The 22,359-nt window shown below is 38.4% G+C and overlaps 6 protein-coding genes across 6 annotated transcripts; 3 read left to right on the top strand and 3 right to left on the bottom strand.

Moving 5' to 3' along the window:
• Window positions 1–288: 288 nt before the first annotated feature.
• On the bottom strand, window positions 289–13,334 carry BO94DRAFT_626681 (ankyrin; the record flags this gene model as incomplete). The annotated part of the gene is made up of 7 exons (XM_025617371.1): window positions 12,871–13,334; window positions 11,644–12,100; window positions 11,354–11,587; window positions 10,980–11,301; window positions 10,521–10,927; window positions 10,108–10,443; window positions 289–297 (listed from the first exon to the last, which is right to left on the bottom strand). The coding sequence occupies exons 1-7, from the start codon at window positions 13,131–13,133 to the stop codon at window positions 289–291; spliced, it is 2,028 nt and encodes a 675-aa protein (XP_025464609.1). The 5' UTR covers window positions 13,134–13,334.
• A 402-nt stretch (window positions 13,335–13,736) lies between these two features.
• On the top strand, window positions 13,737–14,276 carry BO94DRAFT_427470 (nucleoside monophosphate kinase; the record flags this gene model as incomplete). Its single annotated transcript, XM_025607455.1, has 2 exons — window positions 13,737–14,018; window positions 14,082–14,276. Coding segments are annotated over 2 exons (477 nt in total), but the record flags the coding sequence as incomplete, so codon positions are not given.
• A 188-nt stretch (window positions 14,277–14,464) lies between these two features.
• BO94DRAFT_548889 (uncharacterized protein) lies at window positions 14,465–15,276 on the bottom strand (the record flags this gene model as incomplete). The annotated part of the gene is made up of 4 exons (XM_025613424.1): window positions 14,465–14,663; window positions 14,802–14,945; window positions 15,038–15,164; window positions 15,222–15,276. The coding sequence occupies 4 exons, from the start codon at window positions 15,274–15,276 to the stop codon at window positions 14,465–14,467; spliced, it is 525 nt and encodes a 174-aa protein (XP_025464607.1).
• Window positions 15,277–18,762: 3,486 nt separating this feature from the next.
• BO94DRAFT_537879 (uncharacterized protein) lies at window positions 18,763–19,656 on the top strand. The gene has a single exon (XM_025612371.1). The coding sequence runs from the start codon at window positions 18,976–18,978 to the stop codon at window positions 19,162–19,164; it is 189 nt and encodes a 62-aa protein (XP_025464606.1). The 5' UTR covers window positions 18,763–18,975; the 3' UTR covers window positions 19,165–19,656.
• A 579-nt stretch (window positions 19,657–20,235) lies between these two features.
• BO94DRAFT_472378 (uncharacterized protein) lies at window positions 20,236–20,928 on the top strand (the record flags this gene model as incomplete). The annotated part of the gene is made up of 2 exons (XM_025608426.1): window positions 20,236–20,409; window positions 20,464–20,928. 2 exons carry the CDS (start codon window positions 20,236–20,238, stop codon window positions 20,926–20,928), a joined length of 639 nt encoding a protein of 212 aa, XP_025464605.1.
• Window positions 20,929–21,314: 386 nt separating this feature from the next.
• Window positions 21,315–22,166, bottom strand: BO94DRAFT_537877 (uncharacterized protein). Its single transcript, XM_025612370.1, has one exon. It carries the CDS (start codon window positions 22,120–22,122, stop codon window positions 21,577–21,579), a length of 546 nt encoding a protein of 181 aa, XP_025464604.1. The 5' UTR covers window positions 22,123–22,166; the 3' UTR covers window positions 21,315–21,576.
• Between the last annotated feature and the right edge of the window lie 193 nt (window positions 22,167–22,359).

The raw sequence follows: 22,359 nt of genomic DNA, 5'->3' as shown, positions 1-22,359 counted from the left end.
TACTTAGACTAGAATAATAATACCTATATCACACGATTCAAAGAAGGACTTAAGATAGAGATTCAAGAGAAACTTATCTAGTAAGAATAACTGAACATATTGTTAAAGATGATTAAAGCAGCAGTCAAGATTAATAATAAGTTATATAAGTATAATATAAAATAAAGAGAGGGCTGATGGACCAGCGGGTCTATATCTTGATAAAACAGCTAATCAGATTACTGAGCTAATAATAGAAGATCAGTATAACCTTAGAGTTTGGGATATAAAGATCTCTATAGACTAAAACTAATGGAGCTAGATACAGTACAGTATCAGACTCAATAGAATAGAGTATTTAAGAAGAAACTTAAACAGTGTAAAAGAGACTGCTTGTGCTTTAGCTATGGCAAAGCAGATCATTAGTTAAAGAACTATAGTCAGAAACAGCAACAGCCTCAGAAGCAGTTAAGAGCTATATAACAAGATCAAGATAAAGGAGTCTATAATGTTACTACTATTTAGCATGAAGTTTAGATAGAATCTGTAATATGGATACTAAATAACAAGAAGCTACATATTATTTAATATAGATAATTATTAAAGAATAGAATATATTATGATTGGTTGAGGTAACAGATCACTATAGATGAGTTAATAATATCATTAAGTTAATAAGAAGATTAATGATTGTCTGTACTATTAGCTTGGACTATGGAAATCAATAATAGCAGTAAGTCAGTTTCAAGGAATAACTATCCCAGTATAGTTTAGGATGAATTCGATCTGTTAGACGAAAAGTACAGTACTCAGCTTAAAGGTCTTGAATCCAGTAAGAAGAGACTTAGCGAGATACTTAATACTCTGGAAAAACCTCTATCAGAAATTAGTAAATCCTGTCTAATATAGCGAGACGAGGACAAAGAGAACTAGAAGAATGATAAGAATAATATTACTTATTGATTAGATTATATCTTAAAAGAGATCTTAGAAAATCTAGCATGATTCTGCCTAGAACTTAAGAAGATTATATAGCATTGCCCACATTGAGACTTAAGATATTGGAAATTATAGAATAAGACTTGAAAATAATATTTATAGAGATATCTTTATTATCTAGAAGTTTGTTTAACATGTGGATAAGATAATATAGACTATTATTACTAATTATTAGAGATTAATTAGAAGATACATATGGCTGGAATAGAATCTTGATATAATAAACCATGTCTGTGCATATATTTTAAAAAAAGTAACAATTATTAGAGATATAATAAACTTTCTTAACTTATATATTATATAAACATGTGCTTTATATACCATGATTAAAAGTATATTATTAATTACTAATCTAGAATATTAGAAGTGATTAGAACTAAGATAAGCTACTATCTATATCTTATCTTTGATTGTGCATGCAAAGAATACTAATAATATTCTTACTATAGATTAATATATTAATTAGCATATTTTAATAATTAGTATATGATATATTATGCGGTAAAGATAGAAGGCTTAAGATTTCTAAAAAAGCATTCAAGATAGTTAGAACCTAATTAGCCAGAATAATAATTAGCAGCCACTGAATCAGGGCTATATCTGAAGATCCAAGCAGTTGTATTAAATTAATTAGCTCAAGTATTAGTAGATTCTGAAATGATTAAAAACTTCATGAACCCGCAATTTATGCAATAGCTTGGGATACTTGGATAATAGAAAGCAGAACCTGAACTAATTACAGGACTGAATAGAGAGAATTTAGAAACTCTTATATTAATAATCAAGTCAGAAACTATATTTATGATTATAAAGGATCACTATAAGTATATAGATTTTAATGTGATATCTTTAAATCAGTATAATATTATATTAGAGATTCTATGGTTCAGAAATCATAATCCATAGATAGATTGGAAGACTGAGAGCCTCTAATTCATAAATTATGATTGCCCAAGACGACACCAGCAAGGACTAGATATGGGGTCTAGATCTGTACGGCCTGCTACTTAGCAAGGAGCTGAAGCAAGGACTAAGCAATCTATGGAAAGGTTGAGAACATCATGAAAGTCTAATATACCAGGTATTGAAGATAACTTAGAAGAAAATAGTATTTTAAGTATAGTTATACAAGTAATAGCAGTAACTAAGTCATTATAATAAGATTAGCTTATAGAATTATCAGGATGAGTACTGACAATAATAGAAGAGTACTGAGAGTATAGTATTAACAGTACTGATATAAAGATTGAGATGCTAAAGCAGGGACTAGAAGATTTATAAAAATCTCTAGCTGTGATTAAGAATAATATATATATTCTGCTACAGTATAAGAGATTCAAGGATTAATTTAAATAGCTAGAATAATCTGAATTATCTCAGTATAGAAAGTATGACTATACTATTTCTATAAAGAAAAAAAAGTTATTAATATATAGAAAGATTTATCTAATATCTAAAAAAGAGTTACAGATACTATAGAAGTATATTAATAATTAATTAATAAAAGATAATATTAAGTCTTCAAAATTGCTAGCAGGATATGGAGTCCTATTTATACTGAAAAAGAATAGCAGTTTATGATTATATATAGATTATCAGTCACTAAATACTATTATAATCAAGGATCAACATCTATTATCTTTAATTTCGGAGATCTAAGACAAGATATAAGAAATAAAGTAACTTATTAAGCTTGATATTATAAATATATATTATTGTATATATATCATGGAAGATAAAGAATGGAAGACTATGTTCAGAATAAAATACAGATACTTTAAGTACTTGATTATACTATTTAAGCTTATTAATACATCAGCATTATTTTAGTAATATATTAATAAGATCTTAGGAAAATATCTTGACAGATTCATGATCGCCTATCTAGATAATATATTAATCTTTCTAAAGACTGAGAAAGAATATATGAGATATATAAGACTAGTTTTATATAAATTATACTTATATCAGTTATAATATAAGCTGAAGAAGTATGAATTTTATATACAGGAAACAGAGTTTCTGAAATATTGGATATCTACAGAGAGAGTCTATACTGAGTAAGCTAAAGTACAAGTTATATAAGACTAGTCTTAATCTAAGAATCTGAAAGAACTACAGCAGTTTATCAGATTAGTTAATTACTATTAATTATTTGTGGATAGATATACTATCTATATAACACTACTTTTTGAACTTATAAAGAAGTTAAAGAAGTATAAGTAGGAAGGACCACAGCAGAGCATGTTTGAAGATATCAAGCAGTAACTTACCATATTATTAATACTTGTACAGCACAATCCAGAAACGAAAACCACTATTGAGACTGATGTATTGGATTACGCTGTTAGAATACATATAATACAACCAGGAGAAGATAGAAAACTGAGACTAATTGTATTTTATTTAAAAAGGTTGGTTCAAGCAGAACTTAACTACGATATTTATAACAAGAAATTATTGGCTATTATAGTAATATTCAAGTAGTGAAAGATCTATCTTGAAGAAGTAAAGCATACTGTTATTATAAAGATAGATCATAAGAACTTGACTTACTTTATAATAACTAAAGAGTTGACTAGAAGACAGGCAAGATAGGCTGAGATTCTGTTATAATATGATTTCAGAATTATATACTGTAAGAGAGTAGAGAATAAATATGTAGATATGCTGAGCCACAGGCCAGATTATAAACTAGATAAAAAGATTATCAAACCAGCCATCCTGAAGTGAAACATGGATGGATTGATCAGTTATAATAAGACTAATCTTATAATAATGTTGGAAATAGGCAGTAATCTAACCAGATAATTAACTGATACTATTAAAGAAGATAAAATACTCCAGGAAATGAGCAAGAACTTACTAGACAAGGTCATTATTGATAAGAATAGAGATTGTGACTAGATACTATAATAAACTACTCAAGGACTACTTAGAAGTTGAAAAAATCACAGAACTAATTACTAGGAACTATTACATCCTGAACCTCAGACAGAAGATATATGATTATATTAGATAATATAAAATATATATTAAAAATAAGTCTATAAGATACTAATTCTATAAATAAATATAAGTACAGGAGGCGCTACAGCAGCCATAGAAATAGATAATAATTAACTTTGTGAATCTACTATCTAAATTAAAGAGATATAATATTATTATAATTATTACTGATTATCTTATTAAATATATCTATCTTATATTAAGCAAAATAATAATAATAATAATATAGATAGTAGAACTATTTCTAGAAAATGTTGTTATATATTATAAAATATTAAAGTATATTATATCAGATTAAGATAAGTTATTTATCTTGAAGTTCTAGAAATTACTTGCAGATCTTATAGAAATTAAAGAATAAATAATAATGGCTTACCATCCATAGACAAATAGATAAATAGAAAGAATTAATCAGATAATTAAGCAATATCTGAGACATTATATCAACTATCAATAAAATAATTAGATAAGTCTATTACTGATAGTATAGTTCTTATATAATAATATTGATTACTTGACTATTAGAGTCTTATTATTTTATATAAATTATGATTATCATTCTAGATTTCTAAAAACATTATTAAGAAAGTAATCAGTTACTGATATAGCTGAGAATATTGTTGTATTCATGGAAAATATGTATATACAGTTATTTTAAGATATTAAGTTCATAAACTTGTAAAGTAAGATCTACTATAATTATTAATATAGAAGAAAACCTGATCTAAAAAGGGAAAAGAAAGTATTTTTACTCTGCAAAAATATTAAGATGAAATAATTAAGTTAGAAGCTTGATTATCACAAGCTAGGACTATTTATTATTGAAGATAAGAAAGAGCCGGTCAATTATAAATTAAGACTACTAAAATCAATGAATAAGATTTATCTAGTATTTTATATCTTATTGCTGAAACCTGCATCAAAGAATACTAGAATTATAGAAAATATGGAGATTAATAACAATATAAAAGAAGAATATAAAGTTAAAAGAATCCTAGATTATAAGAAGATAAGCAGTAGATCATAATATCTGATAAAATAGAAAGAATATGATATCTTAAAAAACATGTGGAAATTTATTAAGAATTTAATAAGCTGTTATTAACTTGTAAAGCAGTATTATTGATGAACAGGTTGAAATTTGCCCAGAAAGAAGGAGAGCCAATCAGTTGGAATAAACTAAGATCAGGCTCAGATATAGTGGCTAGCTTAATACTACCACTCATGGCAGTATTAATCTCGATCTCAAATATTATAGTTTTTTAATTATATAATCTTTTCTGTACTTCATGTTTCTTTTATTCTTATTTCTCAAGCTCTTTCAGCTCCTTAATTTTCTTTATATCACGAGCTATAAAATTACTAGCTTATTTTTATAATAACTGTTTTTGTTTTTATAATTAAAGAAATTTTGCTAGAATGACTTTCTCTTCTTCTTTAATAGAATTTTAGACCTTGACTAAACACTTCTACTCGGTGTCAGAGAAGGAAGGATTAGATATTTTATAATAAATACTATTTATCTTTATATACTTGTTACAGTAATCAGAATTCTTAGATTTAATATATATCTTGTATAGACAGATACAGTACTTGCAAGGGAAAACCGCAAGAAAACCCTTATCTTTAATCTGTCAGCAGAGACTCTTCTTATAAATAGAGAAAGTAAATAACATAATTAATAATCTGAATGAAAAATTTAGAAACAATACTGAATATTTATCTCAACAGGGGGGACACCGCAGATTTATGTTCCTTGGGGACAAGAAACCTTGAAGAAAGGGAAGTGGTGTTACAGACCCCTACTAGCTGAACAACTAGTAAAGCAGATTTATCAGGCAGAAAGCACTGATAAGGGCAGCGCTCGGGTGAGACCGAACTATTATTTGGAAACTACCATCATAATATCTGAGATGGTTATATATCACGTGACCATGATGGATATGTCACTGACAAGCTATAACATGTCAGTGCTATGACAGGACATGGCGGCAACATGAAATAATATATCAAGTGGCATGATATACCATGGCGATGCCATGACGAAGGATAGGATATAAGAACATTCTTTCATGTACTTAGCTAGTTCTGTTCTTTATGCTCAATAATATTGTCTTTAAGTAACCATATGTTTGGAAAGCTTAATAATAACACTCATCCATACTCACTTACGGATAGCTGCGCGGCACTATTCGGCCTTACTTCTCTTCTCTTGTTCACGACCAGTCATTTCTAGATAGTCATCAGTCTGATACATCCTCGATTCAGTTCGGAGGTATGTATACCAGTGAAGCTAAGCTAACAGGAACAGGGAAGCGATCCTAGGGTTTGACACTAATTCTTAAAAAAAATTTTATTTTATAAAAAAGCTTAATAAGTCTGTACAATTTAGATTTTCTTAATTAAACAGCAATTTATTAAATATATATTACTGTTATAATTAAAATACTATAATTATTTTTTTATTAGATTTAATAAGATCTTATTTTAATTTCTCAGATTTATCATGACTTGTATTTATATTAAGAGATTTTAAGATAGTGATTTATTAGAATTGTTGTTTTAAATATTTTTTAAAAAGAGAATAATCATATTATTTCTATTTACCTTTATTCTTCTAAAGTTTATAGTAATATACAATATCAAAACTATTTTATTTTTATTTTCAGATAAATATAAAATATATTTATAAATATATTAATTCAACTCTGAAAGTAATTTTATAAAATAAATTAAAACTTAATCTCTTTTTATTTAATGAAGAAAATACTGTTTAAGAGTATTAAAATAAGTATAAAATTCTTATAAATCTTGACTATTTTATTCATGAATTTACTTTAATTAAGCTATAGTATTAGATTGCAAAGTAGTAGTATTATAAATTAAGATAATAGTTTAATTTATAAAATATATCTATAAATTTCTAGTAATTTATTAATCTTTCTTAAACTTTTTTTTACATGTTAATACCACTGCTGGTAATTGTCAAACCCTAGGATCGCTTCTCCCTGTTCCTGTTAGCTTAGCTCCCGTTCCGATGCGTACCTGTGAACTGAATCAAGGTAGTCAGGTCGTTGACTATCTAAAGGTGACTTGATCTGAACAAGAGAAGAGAAGTAAGGCCAGATAGTGCCGCGCAGCTATCCGTAAGTAAGTGCGGACGAGTGTTGTCGCTAAGCTTTACCAAAACGTATGGTTACTTAAAGACAGTGTTATTGAGCACGAAGAACAGAACTAGCTAAGTACATGAAAGAGTGTCCTTATATTCTATCCTTCGTCATGGCATCGCCATGATATGTCATGTCGCCGATATGTCCTGTCGTAGCGCTGCCATGTCCTGTCGTAGCGCTGCCATGTTATAGCGTGTCGGTGACATGTCCGTCGTGGTCACGTGTTGTGTAACCGTCCCGGTTTGTAGGTTACTCAGATCGGGATTCTACTCGATAAGAGTCCTCGCCTTCCGGACGTAGCCTTCTGCCTGACGAGTCCGCCTTACTAGTTCGTTCAGCTAGCAGGGGTCCGTAACAGTAATAAGATATTTATATATAATATAAAATGGTAAGAATCTTATAATGTTTTATAATATACTTCTTAAATTCTCCATGGAATATATATTCTAGATTTAATAATTATTTCTATTATTTCTGTAAGTTCAAGTCTAGAAAAAAATATATAATACTTTTCAATTTAATGTTTTATAACTATAATTATCATTATTAAAAAAAGATGAATAAGACTGATACTGATTTCTTGAAGTTCCACTTAATAAAATATCTATTCAAAAAATTATAATTTAGTAATATAAAATATTTATTTATTCTAGATATTAGATTATATCTTAGAATTTCTGAATTTCTTTAATAATAAAAATAAAGATAATTATTAATTTTTTATTATTTTCTACTGAAGTTATCTCTGGTCCTTTACTGGAAATCTAAGAAAATATATTTTTTTAAATAATTAAAAAAAAGATTAGAATATAATAAGATCTACTTATCAGAATAAAAGATATATTAATTAAGCGGATTACATTCCAGAACAATATAAATTAATAAGTATAGTCTATTTCTAAAAAAATTAGAAAGAAGAACTCTCTATACTTATTATGTAATAGAGCGCGGGATATCATGGTATATATAATAATAATCTTATAAATCTTATTATCTTGATATTGCTTGTCTAGACACCTTAACTGCCATTGGTGGTTACCCATTAGGTAAGGATCATCATCCGAACCCGTTCTATCACAAAAAGTATGGATAAGAATTTTAAAAGACATACTTTCAATACTTAAAATAGCTAAAATAATATAAGAACTATAAATCTCTTTATAACTGTCAGTAGTCACAGTATTACTCTTAATATAATATCTTATTAAATTATTAATAAGATTAATAAAGTATGTATATTCTTTTATATAATAATTAAAGAAATATTTCTTATTATTAAAACTGTACAGAATTACTTTCTTTAATTTAAAAAATATCTTATTATATAAATCTTTCTTTTAAACATTCTTATTAATCTCTATCTCCACAGCTAGATAATAAAAGTATAAGATAAAGATATAGAATTTCCTTTTAATCTTTATATATAATTTATTATATTAGTAATAGATGTTACGGGTCTTTTTAAGTTAATAAAAATAATTTTTAAATATTTTAAAATATTCTCTATATTAAGATAGAGACTAATAATATTATAACAGAATCTGAAATTTAGATATTTTCTAACATTATTTATACAATAACTGGTAATATAAATAAACTATATAGTTAAGATAAGAAGTTAATTAAAATTAGACTTTAATTTCTGATATATAGTTTGTATCCAGTCTTAAAAAAATTTTTCATTATTAAATAAAAAAGGATTAGAAATCTTCAGTATCATTTTTAATTTAGAAATTATCTTACTATATAAAATATCCCTTATTAAATAGAATATCTACAGGGCCAGGATATTTTATTCTTTAATTATTTCTTCTTTCTTATAAATTAAGATAGTAATCTTCTAGCTCTATCTATCTTAGATATTAAGAAAATGATCTCTTTTAGTTTTCAAATTAATAAAAATTTATAACAAGATATTTAAAGATCTATTTCAGATTACTTTAATATCAGATATCAAATTTAATCTGATTAAATCTATTTTTCTAATCTAATTTATTAAAGGCTACCACGGAGAATCTTTAGTTATCTTTAAAAATAAAGATCTAACTATTTTTCAATTATTTTATTTAGTTTAGTTAATCAGTCGGGTAGATTATTTTTAATTATTAGATATTTTTAAAAATATAAGTAAAGAGAATTACTAACAATTTAACAGAAGCTGACTGTGTATAATAGTAAAAAAAAGATAGAAATAATACTTAAAGTTATAAGATGATTATTTAACATAAAATAAAGTTATATTAATACTAACTACTCTAGAACTTTAAGTATGAAGAGAAAAAAAGGAAAACAGAGAGTATTATAGATATTTACTAAAGAAAAAAAATACTGGCAACAGTAAAGTAAACAGAATAAACAAGATGATATAAGCATCACATGATACCCGGCAGAGCTGCCATCACATCTGGTACATTCCAGATTCCAGACAATATAAGTACTGGTCAGCATGTACTAGTAGAAGGAAAGATATATTATTTAAATCCTCTTTATAGTATTTATATAATTTTGTAATCTTATCTCGGATATAATCCAGTAAAGATTATTTAATGGTACATCTCTGGCTAAAGATATTATTTAGGACATTATATTCTTCAGAGGTGAGTGTCTTCGGATTAATGTCACTATTGAGAAGTTGAACAGTAATTATTAGTAAGTCTTTCTGTACTGTGAGAATGATTAGTTGTATAATTATATATTAGAAAATCTTCTTGTTTCTTTCAGATAAATTAGCTTTAATATTTTTAAAGGTTCTCTGTCCAGGCTTTATAAATGATTTAAAGTTAATGGAAGAATGTGCAACAGCCTCAAGAAGTTTGATTGTACTGAGAATATTTCTTTTTAAAAGAGCTATTGTAAGTACTAAATAAGCACTTGTCCTCCAGGAATAACCCGAGGGTATAAGATGGTTTATTGCTTTCAACGTTGTTGGACGGTTGCGATTGAGATATACATCCAAGAGGGCGGGATAATCGGAAGCAGCCGCATAGTGCACTGCGGTCACGTTGCCGAGGTCCGCCTGTGTTGGAAGTGCACCGAGCTGCAATAGCTTTTCAGTCATTGTATTAACCTTTTCGAAAGGCAGTTGAAGTGCCAAGACCAGATTCAGAATAGCAACCCTTGGGGTGTTGCTATAAGGATGTGTCAGCTTAACCGGCAACAACACATCAGCGCCGAACGAGGCAACAAGCTCGTCCACCACGTCAACATGACCATTTAGCATAGCAAGATGCAGCGCCGAAGTGGGAGTGTCCCAAGCGACGACGTTGATGTCATAAATGTCCGGCTCCTTTTCATTATCACACATTGCCAAATCAATACCATCCGAATCCAAGTTGGTTTCCCTGTCAACATGAACGAACGAACCGGAGGTGTAGGAGCTTTGGTCTCCACCAGCGCCAGCTCCTCAATCTCACTCTCGTTGCCCCCATTTCTATCTTGGCGTATATCAGGCTGACCTTGCTCTGCTTCGTTCTGCTCGCTCTTCTGCAATAATATTCTCACGATTTCCAAACTTCCCCTAGCGGCAGCCAGGTGCAGCGCTGTCCGACCGTCGGCCAGGCGAGAGACCAGACTTGCGCCATTGTCAACAAGGCACTTCACAATTTCCGGCGTGGACATCAAACAAGCCAAGTGCAATGGCGTTCTTCCCGTATAGTCGCGGTTGTTAGGGTCTACCATGTCTTCTGTGAGGCACGCTGCGACTCCTTCCAAATCACAATTGACGATGGCCTGGCACAGCTGCTCTAAGTTGCCCACATACGCCATTTCTTCTGCCGAGTTAGCATGCTTTTAGATCTCTCCTAGGAGCAAGGGTACACAAACCAGCCCAGTCAGTCTCCGTAATTGGGTTAAAGCTACCAATCTCCTGACGACCTGGATCATCTTTAAGGAATGATATGTTCCCCGAAACATAGAGCTTTTTCTCTTTCTCTGCTATCTCTTTCTCTTCCTCAGTCTCCGGCTGCGGACAAAAACCGCAACAATCATGAATCACATCCACGACGTCGCCAAAAAACGCTGGGTGTCGGTGGAGATTAACTTGTCTGTCCTTGGGCTTGTTCCACTCTGCGTTGAGCAACAGATCTTTCGTATGAAGGAGATTCTCGACCTTTCGAGCTTTGTACCTGGGGCCGTAAGGGATTGTCTTGCCCAATCTGTTAGTCATCAAGCAGTAGAGGGGAAAGCTTCAAACCAACAAATGTATTATAATCAGAGACCTCGTCTCCCTCTTCCCAATCGGGAACCTCATCAGCGTAGTCATTCTTGAGGTTACCGGCCGGGTATCTTATATTGTTTCTTGGAGCAGGCCGGCCCCGCTCCTGTCGCCTTTGTTCAATATAAGATTCCCGATCTGACGACTTCGGCAGCTTCTCGAGGACCAGAAGGCGTGCCAGGCCAACCATTCTGGTAAAGCTTCGCTCGAAGATTGTCTATGGGTGTAATAAATTAGTCGAAGCATAGCAGAGGTCACCACAGAAATGCTCACTGGGTCGATTCGCGATCGGTCTAATTCCGGCCGGAATATCTCGAACCCACGATGTGAGTACTTCGAGAGACGGTTTTCGTAGGAAGGAGAGCGCCTGGAAAGGTCAATTGTATTTATCTGGGTGATATATGAGGAAAGGGCACGCGGAGACACGAAGACTTGCTTCCCATCGAAAGCAGCACAGGCGCAATCAACATCAAAACCGGTTAAGATCTCCGCGATGGATTTATATATGCGAAGCACTATCTGAACATGGCGTGTGGGATACTGCGAGACGATGGTGACAGTATTCTCGGTTCGCACTGTGGTTGTCTCGTATAGAATTGAGTTCTTGACTTTGTCCTCAATTTGCTTGATCTTCTCGATTGCCTGTGCTTCATCCAAGCCGTAGAGAAACAGATCAATGTCCGATGCTGGGGCAACCTTCTCATGGTAGTATTTCCGCCTATTCCCCAAACTTTACGTTCGACTCAATACCCTGAAAACATCGTTCGGGAGACCCACTGTAGAAACTCATCTCCATATGCTCGTGAGCCCACTCTGACCCACTCTTATAGTTCTTTTTGAAGACCACCTGAGTGGAGCCATGGGTCGGTACAGAAGCAGTCGATGGCTATTCTACGACTAAGTCCAGTACTTCTTAATTCATTATCGTAATAACGGGGTAGTATGAGAATAGAACACATGTGTATTAACATTACTACTTGTTTGGATGCACGCGAATAGCTTCCAACAGCCACCCCCCAGCGCACCACACCAAATCCCCAAATAATCTACCCAAATAACCCACAACCCCATACCCACTATCAACCTTCATTCTCACCTCAAATCTTCTCAACTTCCTCATCCCTATTAACCTACCGTCCCCCCTTCATCTTAAAATAAGCTGACAACTTCCTCTTTGCCTCTCTCCTACAAAAAGCCTATCCATATCTTCTCATAAACTCCCTAATTCTCTTATCTATCTTCTCCATCTTCTTCTTTCTAAACCTCTCTACACCTTCCTTGCATTCTTCTCTCTACTCTATCTCCACCTCCCCCACTGTATGTCTGAAATCCATCTTATCCTGCATAACAGTAAACCCTCTATCCATAACCCACCTCTCCCGCACAGTCACGAAATCCGCCATCAGCACGAGTCCAAAATTCACCCCCTCAGTTTATTTCACACTCGTAATATTCGCCAAGTAGGAGGAGATCTCTGCAAGCGAGGAAAGTTCCTGGAACTAGGAGTTGGTGTAGTTCCCGCCGCGCCGGATCTTGGCTTGCCAGGTATTATTGCGTTTACGGATCCAGATCCCCTGGGTGGAGAGATAGTGGGGGTGCGTGCTGGTGGAGGTGGAGGAGGAGGGGAAGTCGTAATAAGTGTCGCGTAGGGTTTTGGTTCCGAGGTAATTGAAGGTACGGAAGGGGGGTTGGTGGTAGGCTGGAGCGAGGTGGAGTTTTATGGTGAGGCGGGGAAATTTGCGTTCGACTTCGAGGAGAAGCATTTTTTTGGAGGTTGGATGTGGGAAGGTTGTTGTATGGATCTGGGTGGAGGGAGAAGGGAGGAGTGTTGGGTCTTCTTTGAAGAGATTGGAGAACAGTGGAGGTTAATGTGTGAAATTTCTGTTTGGTGTCGAGTGTCAAGGAAAGAGTTAGCGCAGCTGTCAGACTCTGGATTTCTGTAGGGTAAAATCCTGTTCACCGAGCACAGAAATTTGCTGTGGGAAGGTGAATCAAGCCCGGATTTTTCTCCTCTTGTGACACTGCAAAGGCGGGTCTGGTGGCTTTGCTAACCCGTACTTTCATACTACAGGTGAAAGTAACAACCCCTCAAACCCATGGAGGTATTCATCGTACCCTTTTCATTACTATCAAGGAAAAGGTTACCCATAATTCACAATTCCCATATTCAATATACTTAAAGACGTATTCATGACCTTTAAAATGTCACCTACCATTTCCCAGCATCTGCAGTGCTGTACTTCCGACCGCAAAACAAATCATCCCTGTAATGTACACCCCAAGTACAAGCACAATGGACATCCTTAAGTACTATCGCATCTACGTTATAGGTGAGTGTCGATTCCAGACTGTGACAACTCCACTAAATTACCCACTTAGGTGCACCCGGCGCAGGCAAGGGCTCACTCTGCAAGAAGCTCGCTGAGAATTATCACTACCATCACCTCTCAGTCGGAGACCTCTTGCGCGAGCAATGCCGTTTGAAGAGGTTGAGGCCAGAGGCCACCCAGGCAATTGGAAGCAACGTCTTGATTGACGTTGAAGACCTGATTCCTATTCTCCGAGGTGAGGTCGAGAGGTTGGAGCTAGAAGGGAAGAAGAACATCGTGATTGATGGTGTTCCCCGGGTGCTGGAGCAGGCAGGACCTGTTGAGAAAGCCGTAAGGACTCATACATCTTCGATATATCTTTTGCTCGTGCTGAATTTACAGATCAGGTCGCCAGATCTGGTCTTTCTCTTTAACTGTCCGGAAAAGATCGCTAGACAGAGGTTCATGACTAGGAATATTCCTGGTCAGGTGGATGATAGAGGGACGTTTGATCAGAGATACTGTTACTATATTGCTGAAAATGCTAGGATTATAGAGTATTATCGTCGCAGGGGGGTTTTGGTTGAGGTAGATGGTACTTTTCTATTTATTGATTAGTATTGATGGTTTATTAGATGGATACTAGTGGAGATGTTGAGGCTTCGTATGGCCAACTATTGGAAGGTCTTAGGGCAATGGGACTGAGGTGTTAATTTATTGGTATATTGGTTCTTTTGTAATCGTAGTGCTGCATGCTTACCATCTCTTGCTCATGGAATTATCTCTTAAATAGTTGCTACGCTTCTTGCTAGGTCATGCCACTCAGACAAACGCCCAGCGTCCTTCATCGCCGCCCTAAAGTCCTCCTTCATCCTCGTAGCAAAAGCGTCGTTTATCAACATATCCAGCGATATCAGAGCATTAGCCTTTCCGGCCCGAAGTGCTTTCTCATGTACAACATAATCTTGCACTGCCTCGCAGAAGCTAATTAAATATGGAAGATTAGTTATCTTAATATCAAACATTGCTTAAATATTAGGACAGATATACAAGCAGCTCTCAAAATCACTGCTGTAGTTAGCTTCCATGACTCTCCTTTAAACAATATATATAAAAACTCACGAGCTTCCCAGCAAGTCATGAACCGTCCTAGTCTCCTTCACTGATACCATCTGCTCCGGCTGCAAACCCAAATACTGCAGCATATATTGTCTGTACTGCTCCGCAAGGGTATCATTCGTCACGACGTCCTCGTAAAGCGCGAACCTACCACCATTAGCTCATCCATCTTTTCAGCCGTTCACTCCTTCCCACATAAAGCCCCCACCCCGGACGGGAAAAAAACGAAGAGAACTCACCACTCCAACTCAACCTTACACCCCGTCGCGCCCGCAGCGTTATAAAACACCCTCTCCACCCTCTCCCTCAACTCTTTCACATCCTTCACCATCATTGCCCTAACATTAAACAGCCCCTCCGCATAATCTGGAATTAGATTAGCAGTCTTTTCTATCTTTAAAATATATTTTTAAATACTCTTACTCTTCTGAATATGTTGTCTTAATATTATAATTCCTGTATACACCTGTATAATCATATTACAAGTATTCTTGTCTATTCAGGGCCCCGCCGCCGCATGCACAGATTTACTTTTAAACTTAATATATAGCTTTAATAATGCCTTAATACAGTATACAAGGATACTAAAATCCGTCATTCCATGCATCATAATACAGAAATTAAACCCTTTTCAAGTACCGTTCTGTGCTATCAGCCATTTCCTGTCTTAAGATTCTTTAATAAATATATCTATTACCACCAGTGTACCAGGAATGAAGTATATTCTGAAGATAGATTTAAGATTAATGACAGAAAAAAGAGTGAAGATAGTGATCAGATTATGACCACAGGCATGGCCAATTATGGGAAGCGTGTCTAACAATATAATCAGACTTTCTGACTATTTAAAAAGCAGGTATATAGACTAACTGTACTCAGCATTAAAGTAAACAGTCTGATCCCCTTCTTTAACAGAGAAGCATGCTTCAAAGGCTGTGGACGCCAGCGTCATTCATATTGTGCCCAGGGGGAATACCCAGAGCGCGGTTTACGCCATTGCGGAGCGGGCAGCGGACTTGATCAAGGAGGATCTAGGAGGGAAGTAGCTCAGCACCTGTAGAGACAGACCCATTCTGTAGGTTTGCGCTGTTAACTTCAGAGAGAATCCCGTACCAGGGCAGTGTCTAATCAGAGAATCACCCCAGCCCACTGCTTGGGATTTCAAATTCTTCCCTGTGACAGGAAGAGACATCATACACATGAGGATACGGAGTAGTGAGGTCTTTTATACCGTCCCAACCCATTCATTAAGGACGCTTAGAAGGGGAATCGAGGAAAGATGAAGGGTCGACTGAGAATGAGCCCTTCACACACAGGGTTGCCTGGGGCCCTGGGAATAAAACTTCGCTCCAGTCATGTGATGGAGGGCCAGCTAGCCTGTTGAGCCAAGCCGGGCAACTGCTCAGCAGATAAATTGAAATCCGCTTTTCCCTCATTCTTATCGTTCCCCTGGGCTGCCACAGCCATCACTCAGCATCATGTTCCCCTCGCGAACCCATCACCCCAGCCTTGAATTGTCTGATTGTAAATGGCAACACAACTATCACCTCTCCAAAGACAGGATATCAGGTGGACATGAGAAATCCTCGACTTTGCTAGAGAAGGGGACTGGGATGGATACTAGTCCTGCTCCTGGGTGACCCGAACGTGAGAGCGGCAGACCTGCGTTTCCAATGGAGGAATCCGCTCCATGAGGCCACTATTGGTGGCCATGTGGAATTTGTACAATGGCTAATTGATCGTGGCTACAGTGTGGAACAGAAGGGCGCGGACGAATACAACAACCCATGCAAGACGCCGCTGCATCTCACAACTTGGTACGTACGTTCCCTCCACACTGGTGCGGATTGTACCAGGCGCGACCAGGATGATCGTCCTGGTGAGCAACTTCCGGTGCCATAGCTATGCACTCCTTTTGCCACAATAGCCTATTGGGGAAGTGCCGATGTGGCACAGGTCCTAATTGACCGAGTGTTCCCTGCTCAGATCACCACCGACGACTGGGAGAGGGGACGGTCGCTCTGGCTGCACATAATCGATATGCAAACCTCTTGGAGATTCTTTTGCGCTGCTATCCTGGAGAAACGCCCCGACGTATTCTAGACCAAAGCCTGGTTAAGGCTGCAATGCACTGTGGAATGGTGATATTATTCCTCAGGAGGTCTTATGGGAAGCTCTGATTCAAATATTCCGACTTCTCCTTACAAAGAGAGCAAACCCAAACTGAACAATGACCGAGGAGTCCGCGCCAATCTTATATCGCGGAGTCTCGACGGCAGGGGGTATGGAGACAATCCAAATACTACTTGATCACGGTGCAGACTTGCAGGACCTTCATCCACGGGGTGACAGCCTACTATTTGTTGCGGTCAAGAATGAAAATCCCCAGTCGTTCGCTTTTCTCTGCAGAAGAGCGACAAAATGAAGGTAAGGTCGATGAAATTCGAGAATGGAGACTCGCACAAACCTGTCGGCGGGGCTATGTTACACATCACGGCATACCAGGCACCCTTGGAGACTGTCGAGCTGCTGCTCGCAAACAGCGCAGACCCTTTGATGCGGGATAACAATAATGTATTGCCTTCTGGTGAACGATTTAATCAAGGATGGCTGGTCGCCCTTTCTTCTAGCCGTCCAAAGTAAAGCAATTGGAGATGAGTTCGCTCTCCTCTCGTTTCCCATCGAAAAAGGCGCGGAGGTAAACTATCGCTTCCCCGATCGCTGGAGCCCGCTCCACCGTGCCGCGAGTTTCAAAAATATTGCTTACATGGAGTTTCTACTCAAAGCTGGTGCCAAGCTCCATTGAACTGACGTGGGTGAGACAGAACTGCATCTTACAATGAAAGGTTGCGTGTTGAATGCCTTGGCATTCCTCCTCCAACATGGGATCCCGATGTGAATGATTCTACGGGCAAGACTGTTAAGGAGTGGGCCACTGAGAAGGGGTACACTTGTGTTTGGGACAAAGATAGGTGAAGAGTAACAATGTCATTTTGCTGAGTTGCATCTCGCATTGTGCTATCTACATACCCTTCTGTACCAATTGGATCTATATCAAAATTATCCGAGGGAGGCCTGGGCCAAGTGTGATACCGCCAGTGATCCAGTCCATCCTCTGTCTTGTTCTTGTTTTCCATGTCTCGGGTTTATGACACGCTCCTCCTTGCTGTGCTTGTTAAACCGTCGTACAAATTTCAGAGACCTGATCGACTAGCTATGTAAGTGATGCGTAGTCTAGGCCTACTGAATTCTAGCCCTTGGCTGAACGGTAGAGCTGCTCAATCTTGCCATTATTGGCAACGGAGGTGATAAAAGTTTCACCCAGTGACCCCACTGCTAAGCTTCGGGGTCACACGGTGTGGCGATGACAGTGACATACAGCATTACTTGTATTAATGTATGAATGTATGTTACTTTCAGAGGAAGGGTTGAGTCTCCACTATGAGATGAGAGGGAGAAAATTCACATGATAGAAAATGGTGGACTTTTGCGCCATGAACAGGTGTGGCCATCGGGATTTCAAAGTTTTGGATACTTGGTATAAGGGAACACTAGCCAGGTGAGGAGCGAAATTCAAGGGAAAGTCATGTAACAGTGATTAATATGCCCACCTTCCAGAATTACTATATCACACACGGCGGGGCCACGAGCCTCCTTGTATGCCTTGCAGCATATTACAGCGGGTGAGATCACTTTGTCCGTGACACTGAACGGTCACATTGCACAAGGTGTGACTCCGGAGAAAATAGCAGAGGGGCCGGTTAGTAATATCTGGAATGTTCTCTTCAACCGGATTGCCTTTCCTCTTTCCTCATAAAACTACCACTTCAAGCCTATATAACTTCCCACTCACCCATCTCCAACGCATCCTTCATCCCACCTCGCAAAGAACAACCTAACCAACTTGCTTCCCCATAAAGTACCTTCCCCACCCCCCAAAACCATCCGACAGAATGTATCCCAACCAGGAACTAGCAAGCCAAAAGCTCACTTCCGAAATTCACGGAATCTTCTGCACCGTCGACATCCCACTCCCCGTATTCCCCCCTTTCTCTTCCCACCCCCTCTCCCCCTCATCTCCAATAATTCTACTAACTTGTCTCTTTCCTAGACCCTTAGCCGCATTCTAACCGCCGCCTACCAGAAACGGCCCCATCTCCGCCGGTCCCTGATCGTCATGACCACCCGCTCCGTCGTCAGGCTCCAATTCCTCACCTTTGATAATGTCACCAACCCCCCCGTTACCGAGCACTTTGACTCACCATTCCTGGGCTGGACCACTCAAGCCATTAAGACATTTGTGGTCAAGGACGTCCCCCATGGTTCGCTTCTTGATTATAGAGTTTCGCTTATCGCAGATGCGTAAACCCTTAAGGACGATACGCTTCTGCTGGTTTCTGGATATAACCCGGAGGATTGGGAAACGATCCGGGTGGCGGCGGAGTTTGCAAATATCGAGCCGATAAGGTTGGCTCATGGAACGAGATCTTTTGACGGGTTAACCCAGTTGGCCGATGGTGATGGTGTGTACAGGGGTATTTCAGGGGAACCTGCTAAGCCGGAGTTTGGTTTAGACGCGATTTTGCTAAATGGGGATTATTAGGTGGGAGAATGACAGTCGAGAGATGGCATTTAATCTGGTGAAGGAGGTCTGGTAGCATTGACTTTAAGATAGTTGGGTAGTGTGCTTTTGTTGATCCAATTGCAATTTGATTTGGTCTGGTTTGTTTGATCTCAGTCAAGCTAGGTATCTATGACATGAGTCACCATGGTAGCGCGTAGTGTACATGTATCAGTTCAACTAATACCTGCCAGGAGATTTCAGCACCGAGTAAAGCCCCATCCCCCGGAACGTGCCGTTGGTCAGGTGACTCGGGCATTGTCCACGCCTTTGTTGACCTCTCTTTCTTCGCACATTCATGCTCTCATTGAAATCATATAAGCAAGGCGATCTCGGCATTATGCGTGTTCTACACCAGCAGACTTGTTCCTCTCCGATACTCCTAGGTAGAGTGTAGGTCAACCATGCTTTAAATGGCTTTTCCATGTTGTTTTCATGTTTCACATTCCTCTCTCTGATCAGCCAGTTAATACAAAGACAGAACCCATCAGATTCTATCAAAAATTCTCGTATTTCCGGTCCCCAGAACTGAGAAACGGCATGTTTCTTTACTCTTGAATTACCAGGAAAAGTGAATGAATCTCCCCGTGCTTCCCAAGCGATGTCCATCCACGGCACAATGAAGCAACCACCAAGCAGGACGGGAAGTGCCTTACCTTACAATGGACTTGTCCTGATCTCTCCCCATTCAGCCTCATTCACTTACCAGAATACAAGATACACTCCGATCGCTTTGTTCGCATCCGAACACCCTGCACTTACATAAATAGCAGCCTGTCCCAACCAAGTTACATACCAGCAACAGACACCACCAATATGTCTCGTCTCAATCTACCCATATTAACCAAAGATCCCTTTACCTCCACCACCTCCACCTCCACCCAAATTCCTGATCTCAGTCTACCTATATTGACAAAACGTACCACCACCTCCAATGACTCAGCCCCCCTCGTCAGCATCATCTGCACCGACGAAACAATCCAATCAAGCGTAAACGCACCCCTACCCAACCCCATTTCCAGGCTGACAGTCTCTCCCCCGCAGCTCCTCACACAACTCCTCACCGAAGCATACAACAAGAAGCCAGACGCCCCACGTTCCCTCGTTGTCCTATCCACCGACTCCAAACACGCCATCCAAAACCTCACCCCCGACTCAGCCACCCAACACCCTGTAACACCATTCATATCCCCATTTCTAGGTATGACAGAAACTGACGTGGCAGGATTTCTCGCCAGAACGTGTGTAGGGAGCGCCATCAGTACTAAGGTCTTTTATATCGCGGATGATCAAACCCCCGCGACCGGGAATCTGCAAATGGTTTTCATGTACGCGAATAACCCATTGAGTCGGATATCATTCCCAATGGAGTGGGAATATGCGAATTTATTGGGTGTGGGGGTGGTGCGAGATCCCGAAATAACCGGAGAGAAGGTATTATCTCTGATTTGGAAGGGGGTTTATAAGAGTAACCAGCCGGAGTCACCATTTTGGGGTGATGAGCTGTAAGATGTGCTCCTGATGGGGGTGGGGGTTTGGCTTTTTGTACCGGATGGTTTTGGAAATGGTTATATGTTGCTTGCCCTGTAATGTCTGCCTTTAGGATGGATCCACCGATCTCGGACACTAGTCGTATCAGATAAACTAACTCATTCTCCACATTGCTCCACCTACGTGGATCGTGGACACTGACTGACTTGTCGATCTTTGTAGTCTATATTGGGAAGGAGAAGTGCGTTCAATCTACACCAAATCTGTTTGGCAATAGCATCATGAATTTCTGTCTCTTGGTCAAAAATAGAGGAATTTCCCAGCACTTCCTGTAAGAAATTAATTGTTTGGAAAGGCGAACGCCGTCCCCAACTAGTATCTTACCGCCTGATATAGTCACCGCCCTTGAGCCATCCCGATCAAACAACCGGCTCTCCTTTCCGCTCCTTCCCAGCGACTATCTCCTGCCTTGTGACGCCCTACGATGGAACGTGAGATGGTAAATGCTTGTAGATTCCTCAGGAAGCTAGGAGGGGGCGGCTACTAAGATAGGGTCATGTCATGTGACATCCCTACTTCCAATATGATCATTCCATCAAATGATCAAACATCACTTGGTTCAACGATGCTGACACTATCTCGGGCACTTATCGATAAGCTTAACGTTTAACTCCGTATTCTCCACCGGTTGGATTCCCACTTCCGCTTGGCCGGCGAAGAGCAAAGCATGGCACGCTTCGAGTCACGGTACTCTTCAGGCACTGGTAGCAGGCAGGTGACCACTGCGCTTCCTGCGACGACCACATTACTCCAGTCTATGTCGCTCAATGCACCCTCGGAAAAGATGTTGAAGTTCCTCCAAAAGTCATCAAGCCTCGGAACCACTGCTGGGGAACCATTGGGTCGCCGGTCTTGTTCCTTCAAGGGCATGATGTACCGTTCCTTCATTGTCGAGGGCTCCGACGCCAAGTCCCGAGCCCGAACGCGGACATCAGTAAGACCGCTCGAATCGTAAAGGGGCACAATGTTGAGATGGTTGTCCTGCAAAGCTGTGTGAGAAGGGTCCTGGGCAAACAGCTTACGCACCACGGCGTCATAGTTATTGTAAGGTGCAGTAATCTGGTTGAGAGGCGGTTTTGGATGGCTCTGTATCCATCTCGGTAGGTCCCGATGTTTTGCGGGCAGTTGAGGCAGGGTCAGTGTGGACGCCATTGATGTGATAGATGCCGTAGTCTGTACGTAGTCTGTAAGATGGTATAGTGAATGATTGCTCTTCGGTTGGAAGTTGTGAGAAACAGACCCTTAACTACAATATCCGGAACCGGCAGAAACTCCCACCGCCGTCCAGGCTCCCCAGGCTCCCGTTAGGCCCCAAGTGGGGATGTCTGAGGCCCCAAGTGGGTGCCTGCACTGCCTAGACTCTCTAGAGCCCTGACCGGCCTTAAGGGC

This window comes from Aspergillus sclerotioniger (genome assembly GCF_003184525.1).
Source record: "Aspergillus sclerotioniger CBS 115572 chromosome Unknown BO94scaffold_25, whole genome shotgun sequence".
In the NCBI taxonomy this organism is placed as follows: domain Eukaryota; kingdom Fungi; phylum Ascomycota; class Eurotiomycetes; order Eurotiales; family Aspergillaceae; genus Aspergillus; species Aspergillus sclerotioniger.
This window is presented reverse-complemented; position numbering and strand designations above follow the sequence as displayed.

Bases quoted from the DNA above. Each gene is read 5' to 3' on its own strand.
- BO94DRAFT_537877 (XM_025612370.1), bottom strand. From the start codon at position 22,122: ATGGCGTCCACACTGACCCTGCCTCAACTGCCCGCAAAACATCGGGAC.
- BO94DRAFT_537879 (XM_025612371.1), top strand. From the start codon at position 18,976: ATGACCACCCGCTCCGTCGTCAGGCTCCAATTCCTCACCTTTGATAAT.